This window comes from Penaeus vannamei, chromosome 34 (genome assembly GCF_042767895.1).
Source record: "Penaeus vannamei isolate JL-2024 chromosome 34, ASM4276789v1, whole genome shotgun sequence".
Lineage (NCBI taxonomy): Eukaryota > Metazoa > Arthropoda > Malacostraca > Decapoda > Penaeidae > Penaeus > Penaeus vannamei.
In genome coordinates this window covers 21445785-21458284 of record NC_091582.1, presented here as the reverse complement: position 1 = coordinate 21458284, position 12500 = coordinate 21445785, and the positions used below count along the sequence as shown (strand labels likewise).

Here is a 12500-nt window from a genome sequence, read left to right as displayed (position 1 = left end):
GAAGGGATAATGGGGAAGGGAAGGGGAGGGGATGATGCAGCTGAAGCATAGAGGAATGGGATGTGTTGGCATGTAGGGGGAATAGGAGTAGGAGGAGGGTGGATGCCGGCAGTTACTTGGAGTGTAGAAGGAATGGGAGCAGAGAGATTGGAGGATGGATGAGGTATAGGCAGCTTATCTTGGCCACAATTAGATATTTTTGAATGTCTGGAGATTTTTTGAAGTGGAGACGGTTGGGGAAGTTGGAGAATCAAAGGTTTTCTTATGGGGGAGAGAAGAGGGAACAGATGTTTGAAGGGTGGAGTGTGAAGTTGATGGAAAAGACGGGGTAGAAGAGTTGGGCATGGAGGAAGTGGGGAAGGTACCGGAGAAGTAGTGATTGGAGTGTGGAATAGTGGCAGAGGTGGAGGTGTCTGGATTTAGAATGCAAAAGAATTTGATTGGGAGATGAAGAGAGTAGAAGTGGGATGAGGAAGGTATACAAGGTGTGATGTAGAAACAATGAGTAGGGAGTGAAAAACCTTGCCGACGTGCTTCCTGTCTGACTTCGTGTAAAGAATGTCCAAACTTGAATCTGAGAATTGACCTTGGCAGCCCTTGTAAAATACATTTTTAAATCCAGCACAATCGGCACATGTGCATGACTGACCAGAGCTTTTTGAACGGTCATGGACAGGTTGGGCACATAGGAGGGCAACAGGTTTTGGAGCGATTGTGTTCGGCTTAGTGACCAAAACGCCAACATTTGGCATTAACGGGGAAGGGGTCGATATGGAGGTCATGTCTACTGAAGCTAATTTTGGTAATATTGGTGTATGACTTACGCCGGCCCTTGGGCGGAATAGTGTAGCATGGTACTGCCACTGCATCAAAGTCAACAAGGCAGGCAAACAGGTTGTTTTCAATCTGATCAGTTCTTGCCGTAGGTAAGACAATATGTCGGGAAGACTGAAACCGTTCTGGTATAAATATATAGAGGATTTTTTTTAAGATTTAAGATTTAGTTTCAATTCCATTTGTTACAATGGATATTCTTTGCTGTGACATACTGTCTGTTTTATTTTGCCTTCTCAATCTCTCCCTGTGTGCAAGGAATGGCCGGGGTTACCATTCACTGGTAGCGCGTAGGATCGAATGCAGGTCAGTAAGATTGCACGACCAGCACGTTCACATCTGCACTACACAGCACACTAAGAACTAAGGTTTAACAGGAATAGATTTGGGTTACGGTGGGGTTAGGTAAGGGGATTAGATCAAGTGAAGGATATGTATGCGTCTGAGGAAGAAGCGTATTTAGCGGCGTAGCGTGCTAGAGTATCTGCTGGTTGATTGCCGGAGATTTCAACTTGGCTGGGCATCTAGCAAAGGTTGTAGGGGCAACAACAAAGAATCAACTCAATTGGCAGAGCCAGAGTACTCAAAAAGTTTACAATGGTGGAAGCAGAAGGAAGAAGGAGGAGGAGTCAGTGGCCAAGATAGGAAATCTGACGGGAGAAGGGGGGGGGGGTTCCATAGATTTTCTGACAATTAGATTAGTTCCATTGTTCAATTCTGAAAGAAAACGGAAGACCATATATCGAGTAAACGCTCATCCTCACTGATGCGATAAAGTGAAAATACTGCACTCATCTGAAACAGCACTTTCATACCTTCCGTGTTATACCGACTTTCGGAAGCGAAGAGTTGAAATACTTACACTGATATAACTAGGGCGGAAACAGAATAGAGCGATATTTTATTTTAATTCTGTTAAAATGGACAAACACATCAAAAGAGAGTAGATTGCCGTCACATTTTTCCGACAAGGATTGAAAATTTCCCGACAAAACCGACTTTGAGGTGTGCAACTGTCCCCTCTATCTACGCCACTGTGTAAGAGTGAGATAGTACTGCGGGGAGGAGAACAAAAAGGATGAAGAGTAGTAATAATGGAGAGAGGGGATAGACAATGAAGAAAACTGCAGTAGAAGAGTGGATAATGTTGGGAGAGAGGAAGGGTGCATTCTAAAGGTTGAGCATTGACCTGGATGAATGGTTCAGAATGGTTAGTTGTCAAGCATTGCATCAGTATCAATGGTGAGAGCTATGGTCAAATGAGAGACAGGGGGTCAGGAAATCAGTGAAATCAATTTAGATAGGCTAGTTGATGAAGGGGCAAGCTTCATTGTTCCTAGTTGCAAATAAATCCAAGAGATATTTCAAGTTTCCAAAAATGTGCGCTTAAAGGCAAACACACATCAAAGTGTTAGGGGTTCCGGGAATACTACAAAAGGCCTAATGTATTTGAGCCCACGCACGCACAGGTAAACATTCACACAAGCTTGAATCCAGACAGACAAAGGGAGACGTGTAGTCATATAGATATACACATACATGTATTGACATACACATATATATAGGATATATACATACACACCCACGTGCACGCCCATACAAACGCAACCTATTTATTTACTGAATAAATTCTGCTCCGTCAAAATCAAAGGCCAATAGCACAATATCCAAGATTAAGCGATAGGATAAGGAAAGACAATACAATACTAATATACAGTATTGTGGCAAAAAGGTTAAAAATTATTTGACGATTTGGACAAAATTTGTTAGATGTCAGACGGTGTACAGGGCTGTAGGTTAGTATGGTAGTGGAAAGGGTAAAGGGTAAAGAGGGAATAGCAAAGAGAAAGGCCTTTCATCCTTGGAGCACGACGCTCACACTTTAGAACGTGAACAGTAGAAGCGGTTGAAGAAGAGGAAAAGGAGAGGGAGAGAAGAAAAGAGCATGCAAAATTAGTTGGGGCGAGGGCCGACGTCCAAGGTAGGGGTGATGCCCTTCACTGGACTTCAGTCACCGTCTACGAAGCCTCTCCCCCTCCACGACAACAAGTAAGGGAGTGGGGATATATACATATTTACCTCAGCATGCACGTGCTAAAAAAGATAAACAAATCATATACCCCTGTGCCTATCAATACCTGACGGAGTTCTTGACAGCAACCTGCCCATGTTAACCTCTATACACTAAGGTTAACTTTTGCAGTGCAATTTGATACTATTGCCGTAATTATCTATTAAGCATAAGGGGATAAACTTCTTAATGCTTACACTCAGTCATCCTTAGTTTTCACCTGCCTCCTTGCTCTGTCGGATTTCTTCCAGACTCGCAATGGTCTTATCCTTAGCTTAGCATATACTTCCTCTCACTGTATCCGTCTCTCTCTCCTGGTTTAATGTGTGTTTAATGCAAGTCTCACAAAATTCGTGCATTGGTTACTAGAGCGGATTCCATACGTTTCTCTCCACAGCACTTGTGGGAAATGAAATAAATGATGTCCACTTCCTCCAAGTTCCTTAATTTTAGTTTATTAAGAAAAAAAGTAAGCATTACCAAAGTTGGTACGGATCATTACTGTCAAAAAATGACAATTTACATCTGACATTAACTGCAGCTCATACAAGCTACTTTCCTGAGGCAACTGTGTTACCCCAAATTCTACACGTCTGTAGCAGTATTTGCTTTTCTGCAACTTCATTTTTCCCCTGCAGTGATACTTGTAAACTTGTTGGAACATTATGAAATCCACAATGAGCTCTATATTTTGAACATAGGTTAACCATAGAACCCAGCAGTTTTCCATGTGCACTCCCTTTTTCAAGATTAAGTTTTTAGTTCTGACGACTCCACTCCTGAAAGGGTTAAACAAACAAAGCTTTTTGTAGATACTGACGTCTAAATCAGAACAGGTTTGCTTAACATGCATGACCGTTATACCAGTGTCAAGCAGATAAAAGTACTTCTGTTTCATATTAACACCAATTAAATTCTTGCCTTTTTTTAACATACTTTCCCTGTCCTCAAATGTAACACAGTAAAGTTTTATTCAAATATTGAATAATTGCCTGGTTTCCAATTACAAAATGTCTAATATGCATTATTCCATATGTTGGACGGAGTCATGTTCTAATGTGGAGACACTGGTCACAAAATCTTTGCTCCCCAACACGTCAACCTGTCTCCCTGGTGAAGTGGGTTCATGCAGCAAAGAAAAACAAAAAGCACAACTTGGATTCTAAAGGAAGATCAAGGGTACCCACATGGACAAAATAATAAGACAACACATGCTATACTGAGGTGCATGCATTTCTCTGCCTGCCCCTTTAGTTCAGTTTCACTGTAGTAGAAGGTTCCAAGGTTCCATATTCGACCAAAGAAATCCATAGCAGTATGAAGTATTTTTCTTCTATAGAAGATCTAGATAATATACTTTCCCCGTCTTGCTGGTTGCAGAAGTTGCTTTCAGTCTTCTGAACATATTTTTAGTAAGTGTCTTGTATGGATGAACTCAAGTGTCTAAGAATGAAGATATTTAGCTAAATGTGATAGTTTCAAAATCAGTGAATGGAAAAAAGATAAAAAATAAAGAAGTGCAAATAAGAATATAGAAAAATGATAAAATCATCATAATCACAAAATTATACGTAATTTAGTAATAGAATAAACAGTAGAAATAAATATCAAAACTAAGGAAGAATACAACCATCTTAAAAATTAGTAGGTCAAACCAAATAAAAAATCAAATTAAAGACTCCAGGTTTTTATTTCATTTACTTGTTGGGACGAGGCCTCTTCTCCTAAAAAAGAAAAATTTAAAGAAAATTAGTATGCACAACTTAAAATTTAAAACTAGAACCTATTATTTCATCATTTACTATAACCTAGGAAAAAGCATTCCCTACTGGGTTGCTTGGGAATGCCCCAAATATCTTCTGCGCCATGAAAAGTACACCTTAACATGCACTCTTAATGGTAATGAGGGTGTAGCAATTATATCGTTATGGTTTATTGAAGGAAAATTGTACAATCAGTTTCTTATGACTGATGTACATTATCAAAGCAATTGTTTTTCATAGTGAGGAGGGGAGGGAGTGGCAGCACAAATCTCAAGAATAAAAAATGAGCCACAACACTTAAAAATAATACATAAAATGAGATTCTATTCTCTTCCCCATCAACTTAGAGGAGGAACTGGGCCTTGCACCTGTTCCTCTGGTCAAATAATCCTAAGCCACTTTAAGCCCTCAAGACAATGATATCACTTGGTAGCGTTTCTTACAGAGGATCGTGGGAAGCGAGGTGGGGGGGTACGGATCTTCCTGGCCTTGCGACTGCGGTTCCTCACCACCTTGGAGTGGATGGCGCAGGAAACGCAGTAGTGCTGCTTGATGTACAACTTTGGGAGCTGGTATACTGTGGGAAAAATTGAGAAGGTTTGATTCAATGAAAATCTATAAAGGTATATACAGGATTAAAAACCTGGAAGGAAAAAGACCATTAATCACTGCAAATTTATGTTCACGTCAACCGGCTCTCTGGCAAGAATTTTCCATTACGGGACCATAATGTCACCCAAGTCGTCTGGGTAACTGATAACAAGAGTGCATGTATCCATACCATGCCCACCAAAGTTTTTATAATGGTGAGCATGTACACACAATGTGCTTGCTTGATGACCTATTTTAAATGAATGTATTTTACACTTGTTCAGTCTATACTTTACTTCCTTTACTTTAATAGCAACTTCATTTCTATGTTAAAGCTTTTAGGCAATAGCACCTAAAATGAAAGTACACCTTCAAATTTATTATATCATTTAGTTATTAAATTATAGCAAAATGAAAGCTTTTACATTCCAAATGTCCCTTGCAATCGAAGCGCAAGCTGGGAAACTGTCAATGCACACCTACAACCCCGCAATCATGTCCGCTTGCCAAACTTTTTTACTTGGGGTCATTGGGTTAAATTACAGTCTTTTTATAGTAATAAAAAAACTATAACAATCAGATAGCCCTAGTAACCAATTCCTAGGTGATTAAGCACTTGTGAAGCCATTTGTATGTAAACAAATTCAAAGAAAAACTTCAGTGGAGACACTACCCAGCACTAATAGACAGATGGGGCTGGCATGATAAACATTTTTCAAGAGATCTATTTCATGCATGCAACCATAAAAGGCAAATGTACAGTATCACTAACAGAATTCTCCACATACTTTGTGAAATACAAATAAATACTAAAACAGAATTAGTGTAAAGAAAATTATCAATTTGATATGACTGTTACAAGTATCTCTTACTCCCAAAAACAGAAATAAAGGTTCTTAATGATTGTTGTGGGGGGTTGAAGACCCAATCCACCAAAGAAGGCAGAATTAATAAATACACACAACACTCCCTTGACCCACTCCTCCTCTAGGCTGATATACCAGCTCAAGTCCAATTCAAAAGCTGCCAATTATAAATGGACACAGGGAAACTTCAGAATATCATACTAATGCTAAATATGCATCTGTATAAATGGTTAATATCCATCTAAACCAGGATTTCCTAATTAAGTGTACTAACACCCTGAAGTACTATAGTGCCACCATAAGGTATTGCAAATCCTAATAGTGATATCATTTACAGTTAGAACAAGTTATTTTCATTCTCCTAGCAAGTCTTAGGTTTGTCAAGGGATATGTAACAGATGTTTATTTCAAGCAGTAGTAGTTCATGTAACAGGTGAAAAGGAAAATTCACATGGGGAGGGTGTTTGGGTGAAAACTGTGCTCAAATGGAAGGACTATAGGTTTAGGAGATCGCTAAAAAAAATTAAAAACCCAAACAAAAAAATTGTTAACATGTTGATCACCTAATATAAAGCTTGATCATAGCACTAAGATGAAATCCTCAACTGGTGATAAGTATAGCAGGTTTACTTGATTTTTGTATTCATAAATTGAAATCCTTATTCTAAAGCCACTCCTGCTCATTACTCGTATCAAAAATAAGAGGTTACATTTGAAACCAAGCAAATACAAGGTTTGTAAAAATGTAGCACAAACCCTTTTACCAAATTTAAATATAGAACAGAAAAAACATCATTTGTGAAGGTATAGTCAATCAATAATCTTCACTTTAGCAAAAGCTTTATATTCATGCACAGGATTTAACAACCTTTCAATTCATTTTGCAATAAAATAAATTAACTTGTATTCCCAAATCTCAACATTCCAATCAGTTATAAGTCATCTTCATGTCAACACAAATTCAACAATTTAAAAAGATGTAGTATTTTCAACAAATGTGGTGTGTTACTATAATGCCTAGAAAACCATCACAAGAACTGGAAACAAATGTCAAATCTCAAAAGAATGTCTGGCCTTCATCCATCAGAATTTCACAAAGAACTTCCCACTGAACAAAGTCCATTCTCTCTCTGTGCCGTACACATAGTTACTAGCTATAAACCGCTAGCGACTAAATCAAGACACAGGATAAGCAGTTTAAATTTGAAGGATCTATGGTAATTGTTTACAAAATGACTGCACCCCCGAGACAGTATTAGTCCAGCCACCAAATGGACTCCTACCTGATAGTCTATTTCTCTATCCCCAGCCCCTATGATCAGCCTGGTACTTTGGTCCTTGTGCTGCATTCCTTACGAACTCTTATTCAGGTTATTCTATCATTTTTTATTCTTTGCCAGCACAAGTTCTTTCATAACGAATAGTTTATTCTTCTCATTTTGACTATCTTGATTTTCTCTACCTTAGTGCACCTTTTATATAAATATACTGGATTCATTACCACCACTAAATTACTATCATGTTAAAGGAAGTGCTTGGACATTGCACCCTTCCTAATTTCAATCATAGCAATAAGTTATTGTTTCAGCAGTTTGTAGTTTCAATCACAAGGACTGGGAAAAACTTGAATCACATGAAACAAATATAAATCAAATACATTTTAATTCTTTTAACATTTTCCCTGACAAAGATGAGTTATATATTTCACCATCATTTCAAATATATTCACCTAGTTTTGCAATACTCAACCAGAACAATAGCAAAATGGTATTGGCGCAAAACTTGTTCTTGACCATAGGTATGAGGGGCTGAAATAACCAATATTATCCAGTACCCTATATTTCTACAGAAAAAAAAATTAAGTGACCTTTCCACCTACTCCACCCAAAAACTAATTACTTGAGAATATCAATAACATACTCATTTGATACAAAAATCTGCATAAAATGTGCCTTGTCCAATCAGCCCTCTTAAAAATTATTGCTTCTACTTACCAGTGTACACAGAAGCTTCATTGATATCCTTGACAGCAGCCGCTTCCACAATGTTACGGATTTGGAACTTCTTGATGGCCTTGTCCTTGGGGACGCAGCGACCACAGTTGGTGCAGCGGACGGGTTTCACATGTCCACGTCCGTGCTTGGAGCGTCCGTTATTACGGCGTTTTGAGGTCTGAAAAAAGATTGTTAATCAGTGGTGCGTATTTTAATAATACCCTACTCTGGTGTGTTGACTAGACCTTATGTAAATGTATAGAAGCGATTGTTGAAATTATGACATGTTCAGACTTCACACTTGGGTACAATTTAAAGCAAAAAGACCCAGCTGTCGTCAAAGAACTTTAATTTCTGTGCTGTACACATAATCACTAGCTGGACCCCGCTAGCAACTAAATCAAAACACAGATTTACCATAAATAGATAATAAAAAGACAGGTTCCATTACAGGTATTTAGTTATATGTAACCAATAAGGCTGGCTATTCTGGTTTAAAATATGGATAAATTGACTTATGAAATTCTAAAATACCTGACACTTAAAGGTTCACTGTTCTTTCTAGGAAGTCAAATGTTATGAGCATGTATTACAAGTTGGGATTACAGCATAGGAGATCAATGCATGCTATAATGAAGAGGACATAGTATGCCTACAATAGGCATACACTGCATGTGAATTTTCTAAGCCACTGAAGATATACAACAATCAGTTGAGGGTTAAGGAAGGTTTTTGGTTAGTAAGGAATTTTTTTGTGGTAGTTTGTTCATCTGGATGGGGTTTAGAGAGTTCATTAGTTCTAATTGGGGACTTAGGGTACAATAAGACTACCCATAAATTTCACGGGCATCCATCAATTTTCTCTGGCCTGAAACCAAACCACCCATCCGTGGTGTTCACACTGACAAGAGCTACTGGCTTTGCCCAGGGGAATCGCGGCATCAAAACAAATCACAGAAACTCGCTATGGATCCCACAATCTTCTCCCCAACTCTTGCTACACTCATGTTTCTGGAGTTGCAACTTTTTCTTGGGGGGAGTAAATCACTTTAGAATTCCACAGCACTGGGAACCCTGAACTTGACACTATGCTTTGAAATGGTTAAATTCTAAAATTTTACACAGCCATCCAATCTTGCAATTATTATTCCTTCTTTCAGTTAATGCTGTAACTTAACCTTGAGAGAAAGTCTCTATTACTCAAGCCTTCTAGGTAAATCCACAATCACCATATGAACCAAAAACCTTCCTAACCCGAGGGCTTCACCCTATACCGCCACCCGATCGCCATGGAATTGCTCTCTGAGCTGTATTCGTTGCGACTTTTGAACTTGACCTGTTTTGCTTAAGGATTATTTCATGTAATATTGTGAGGTTTTCCCTTATAGTTCCACAGTGACATGTTACACAACTTCCTTACCATTCTGACACTTGCAAATTTTATCTTGTAATAAAGTTGTGAGAAATAAATAACTAAATATCTATACAAGAATTAAATGTAACTACTCTCCTGCAATTACACTAGCCTACAAACTTGTGTTGAAGAAAATGTTTTAGTAATAGCTATCAAACAAATTAGGTTAAAATCCCTCAAATTTGAATGTTTGGATAAGTAATGGAATAACAACACCAAACCTATTCTTACTATGGCAAGATAGATCCTGAAATTTGTTAAGTAAAAACATCCTCAGACACCCTAACTGGTGATTATTCAAGCTCGTCTTGTAAACATTTTGCCAATCTTGCCTCTGTCAAAGCAAGAACTATGAAGGTCAAAGGATCTTTGGTTGTGGTTCTTGACTAGTGTGTTGACATGGTTTCAGTACATGTGATAATGAACTTCTCATTTTAATTATACTTTTTTAAAAAGTTCAATAACCTCATTCAAAAAATAAATCCTGTTACTGGGTTGATCTCAACAGTAAGGAAAATGAACTGGGGCTAATTGAAGATATTCTTCTAGAAGAAAAAATTGCAATTCTAGGTACAAGAAATAACCTACAGACATGAACTTTAACAGTTACAGGAAAAAGATTGCAGAGAGCTTAATCTTCCCATGCATACAAAGGTGAAAACAATATCTGCAAGGTGATAAGGTGCAATCTCCCTCCTGACCCTCACCTCAGGCAGTGCCTGAAGAGCATGCTCATAGTAACTTACATTTTTTTAAAAAGTGGAGGAGTTGGTGTAATAAATGTAGTTGTCGTAAAGTTACTCCTTACAACAAAAATTCAAAACCCAAGATTTTGATTCTTACTAGAAAAGGTAATTCTTTACTGTAGTGGTGCAGTTGCCAGACATTCCCCAACTTTATCAAAATTTTACTAATAGTTAATTGCTGTAATTGTTTGCCCTTTGGGCAACGCCCTCCAATAAACATCGTCTTCCCCGAGGTATACATGGCACGAAAGCTAAAACTCGGGAATAACAAGTAGAATTAGGCTATGAGCAGCTCCTTCTGCATTCTTTTCCCCAATCTGCAGCAGGCATTATTGTTCATGTCTGCAGATTCTTTCTTGACCCATCAGCAACTTTTTGACCTCTACAAGAAAGTCAGGCATTGGTTGAAGAGACCAACACGCATAGATAGAGAGAAATGGACACTGCTATCTTGTAGAGCAGAAGAAATAGAGTGGGACAGAACATAGTTTAAGATGCAGAGGCCTTATATTTACCGATCAATTGGATATGCTGTTCTCGTTATTTTGGTCCGCATGATAACCACATTGTTACATTGTTGAAAATTTTGTTGTGTATCGGATATTGTGTATGTACGCATTGCATGTTGCACTTGTTTACTTTAGTGGTATTTCATTTGTTGTCCGTCGGACAAACTTTGGCTTGTCTTTGATATGCCCTTTATTGTTATCAGGACAAAGTTTGGTGCATCTTGCAAATAATTACACTTTTTAGCGATTTGTTTAAATGGTATTTATTTCATTTTGACATTTATAAGTTGCTATTGGCATCGTGCACTCCCCTCATCCCCAACCCCAAACGGAGCTTCGTGAACCCGATTTTATGTCAATTGCATTTGTATGTAAACCTTAACAGTTGCAGGAAACCATAAGATGTGTGTCAATTGGAGTAACCTGTGCATGAGAGGAGTTACAAAACCTATGCGTGAAAAATAAAACTGACATTATGAAAGCGAATGTTTACTTTCGAGCTGGTTGCATTGTGGGCACAAAGACCTCGGAGATTTCTAAAGCAGACTCCTTATCGCGCAGGTACTGGCAAGTTGTCTGGACAAGCAAGACAAGGATATCCGTACACAGTATTAGTGTTAGCGTCTGCAGATAATTTCTTGCACAGGCTACAGCTTTATATCCATAACAAGAATATCAAGTTAGGCACAGTTCACCTCGTAGCATATGGCCGTGGGAATATATTAAACCTCAAGATATGGGAAAATTATCAGTCACACAATTAAAATGCTGAGGAATAGTGAATACAGGTGCCTCTCTTTACATTAATGTATACATATTAACGAATAGCTTAGCAAAATCGTCAGGTTATTTTTTAATCTGTCACAAACTAGCAAAAATCTTCAGATGTAATCGCAAAATTAACTCGACCAAGAACTTATCACAAGACCATCAATAATAATTATTTTATCGATAAGACAACCTCCACAATATCGAAATCTCGCTAAAAGACGACGACCAGCCATAGCAAAATGAAAAACACGAAAAAATCAATGTTGGAAAAACAATAACACGTGTTTCAGATACCCCATAAGTGGTCTTCCTTAAACATACCTCTTTTCCCTTTCTAAAGACTTCACTCTAAGATAACACGATTAAAATAGAGGAAGGATTATTTACTCTTAGATAGACCTATCACGAAAACAAAAAAACAACTCGCTCAATAACATTTCTGTCTCTCTCTCTCCCACGAGGTTTCTCTTTTCAACACAAATTCGGCCTTATTTCCGTATTTCCAAAAGACACCAATCACTCCAGCACAAGAAACGACATCGAGCTCCTTCCTCCCACCGTCCTCCGACACGAAATCCTCTCGCAAAGGGGAGAAAAAGGGCAAAATATTCACCATTCTGGACCAAGTTGAGCGGAGCGTTTGGACTCCGGGTTGGAAAGACCGACAACACAACGTGAGGAGGCGAGGTCCTGCGCGATGGTTCTTTTCGCTCTCGCTTTCCGATATATATTTATTTTTTATTAAGTTTGGCGTTTCTTTTATACTTTTTGTAATTGATGTTTTAAATGGATTTTGATTTTGTTATTGTAAAGCCTTGATTTTGTGAAAGGAGGAATATAAATTTGTGTTTATGTTCTTGGTTTTGAGAGAGGTGATGGTTCTTTGCGCCTTTTCTGGTTATATATTTTTCGTTAAATTCTTTATACGTCACTTTTAAAGA

General features: G+C 38.2%; 1 protein-coding gene across 1 annotated transcript; it reads right to left on the bottom strand.

The window, feature by feature from the left end:
- Window positions 1-4576: 4576 nt before the first annotated feature.
- RpS26 (ribosomal protein S26) lies at window positions 4577-12331 on the bottom strand. Its single transcript, XM_027356883.2, has 4 exons — window positions 12173-12331; window positions 8120-8297; window positions 5112-5245; window positions 4577-4629 (listed from the first exon to the last, which is right to left on the bottom strand). Exons 1-4 carry the CDS (start codon window positions 12173-12175, stop codon window positions 4603-4605), a joined length of 342 nt encoding a protein of 113 aa, XP_027212684.2. The 5' UTR covers window positions 12176-12331; the 3' UTR covers window positions 4577-4602.
- Between the last annotated feature and the right edge of the window lie 169 nt (window positions 12332-12500).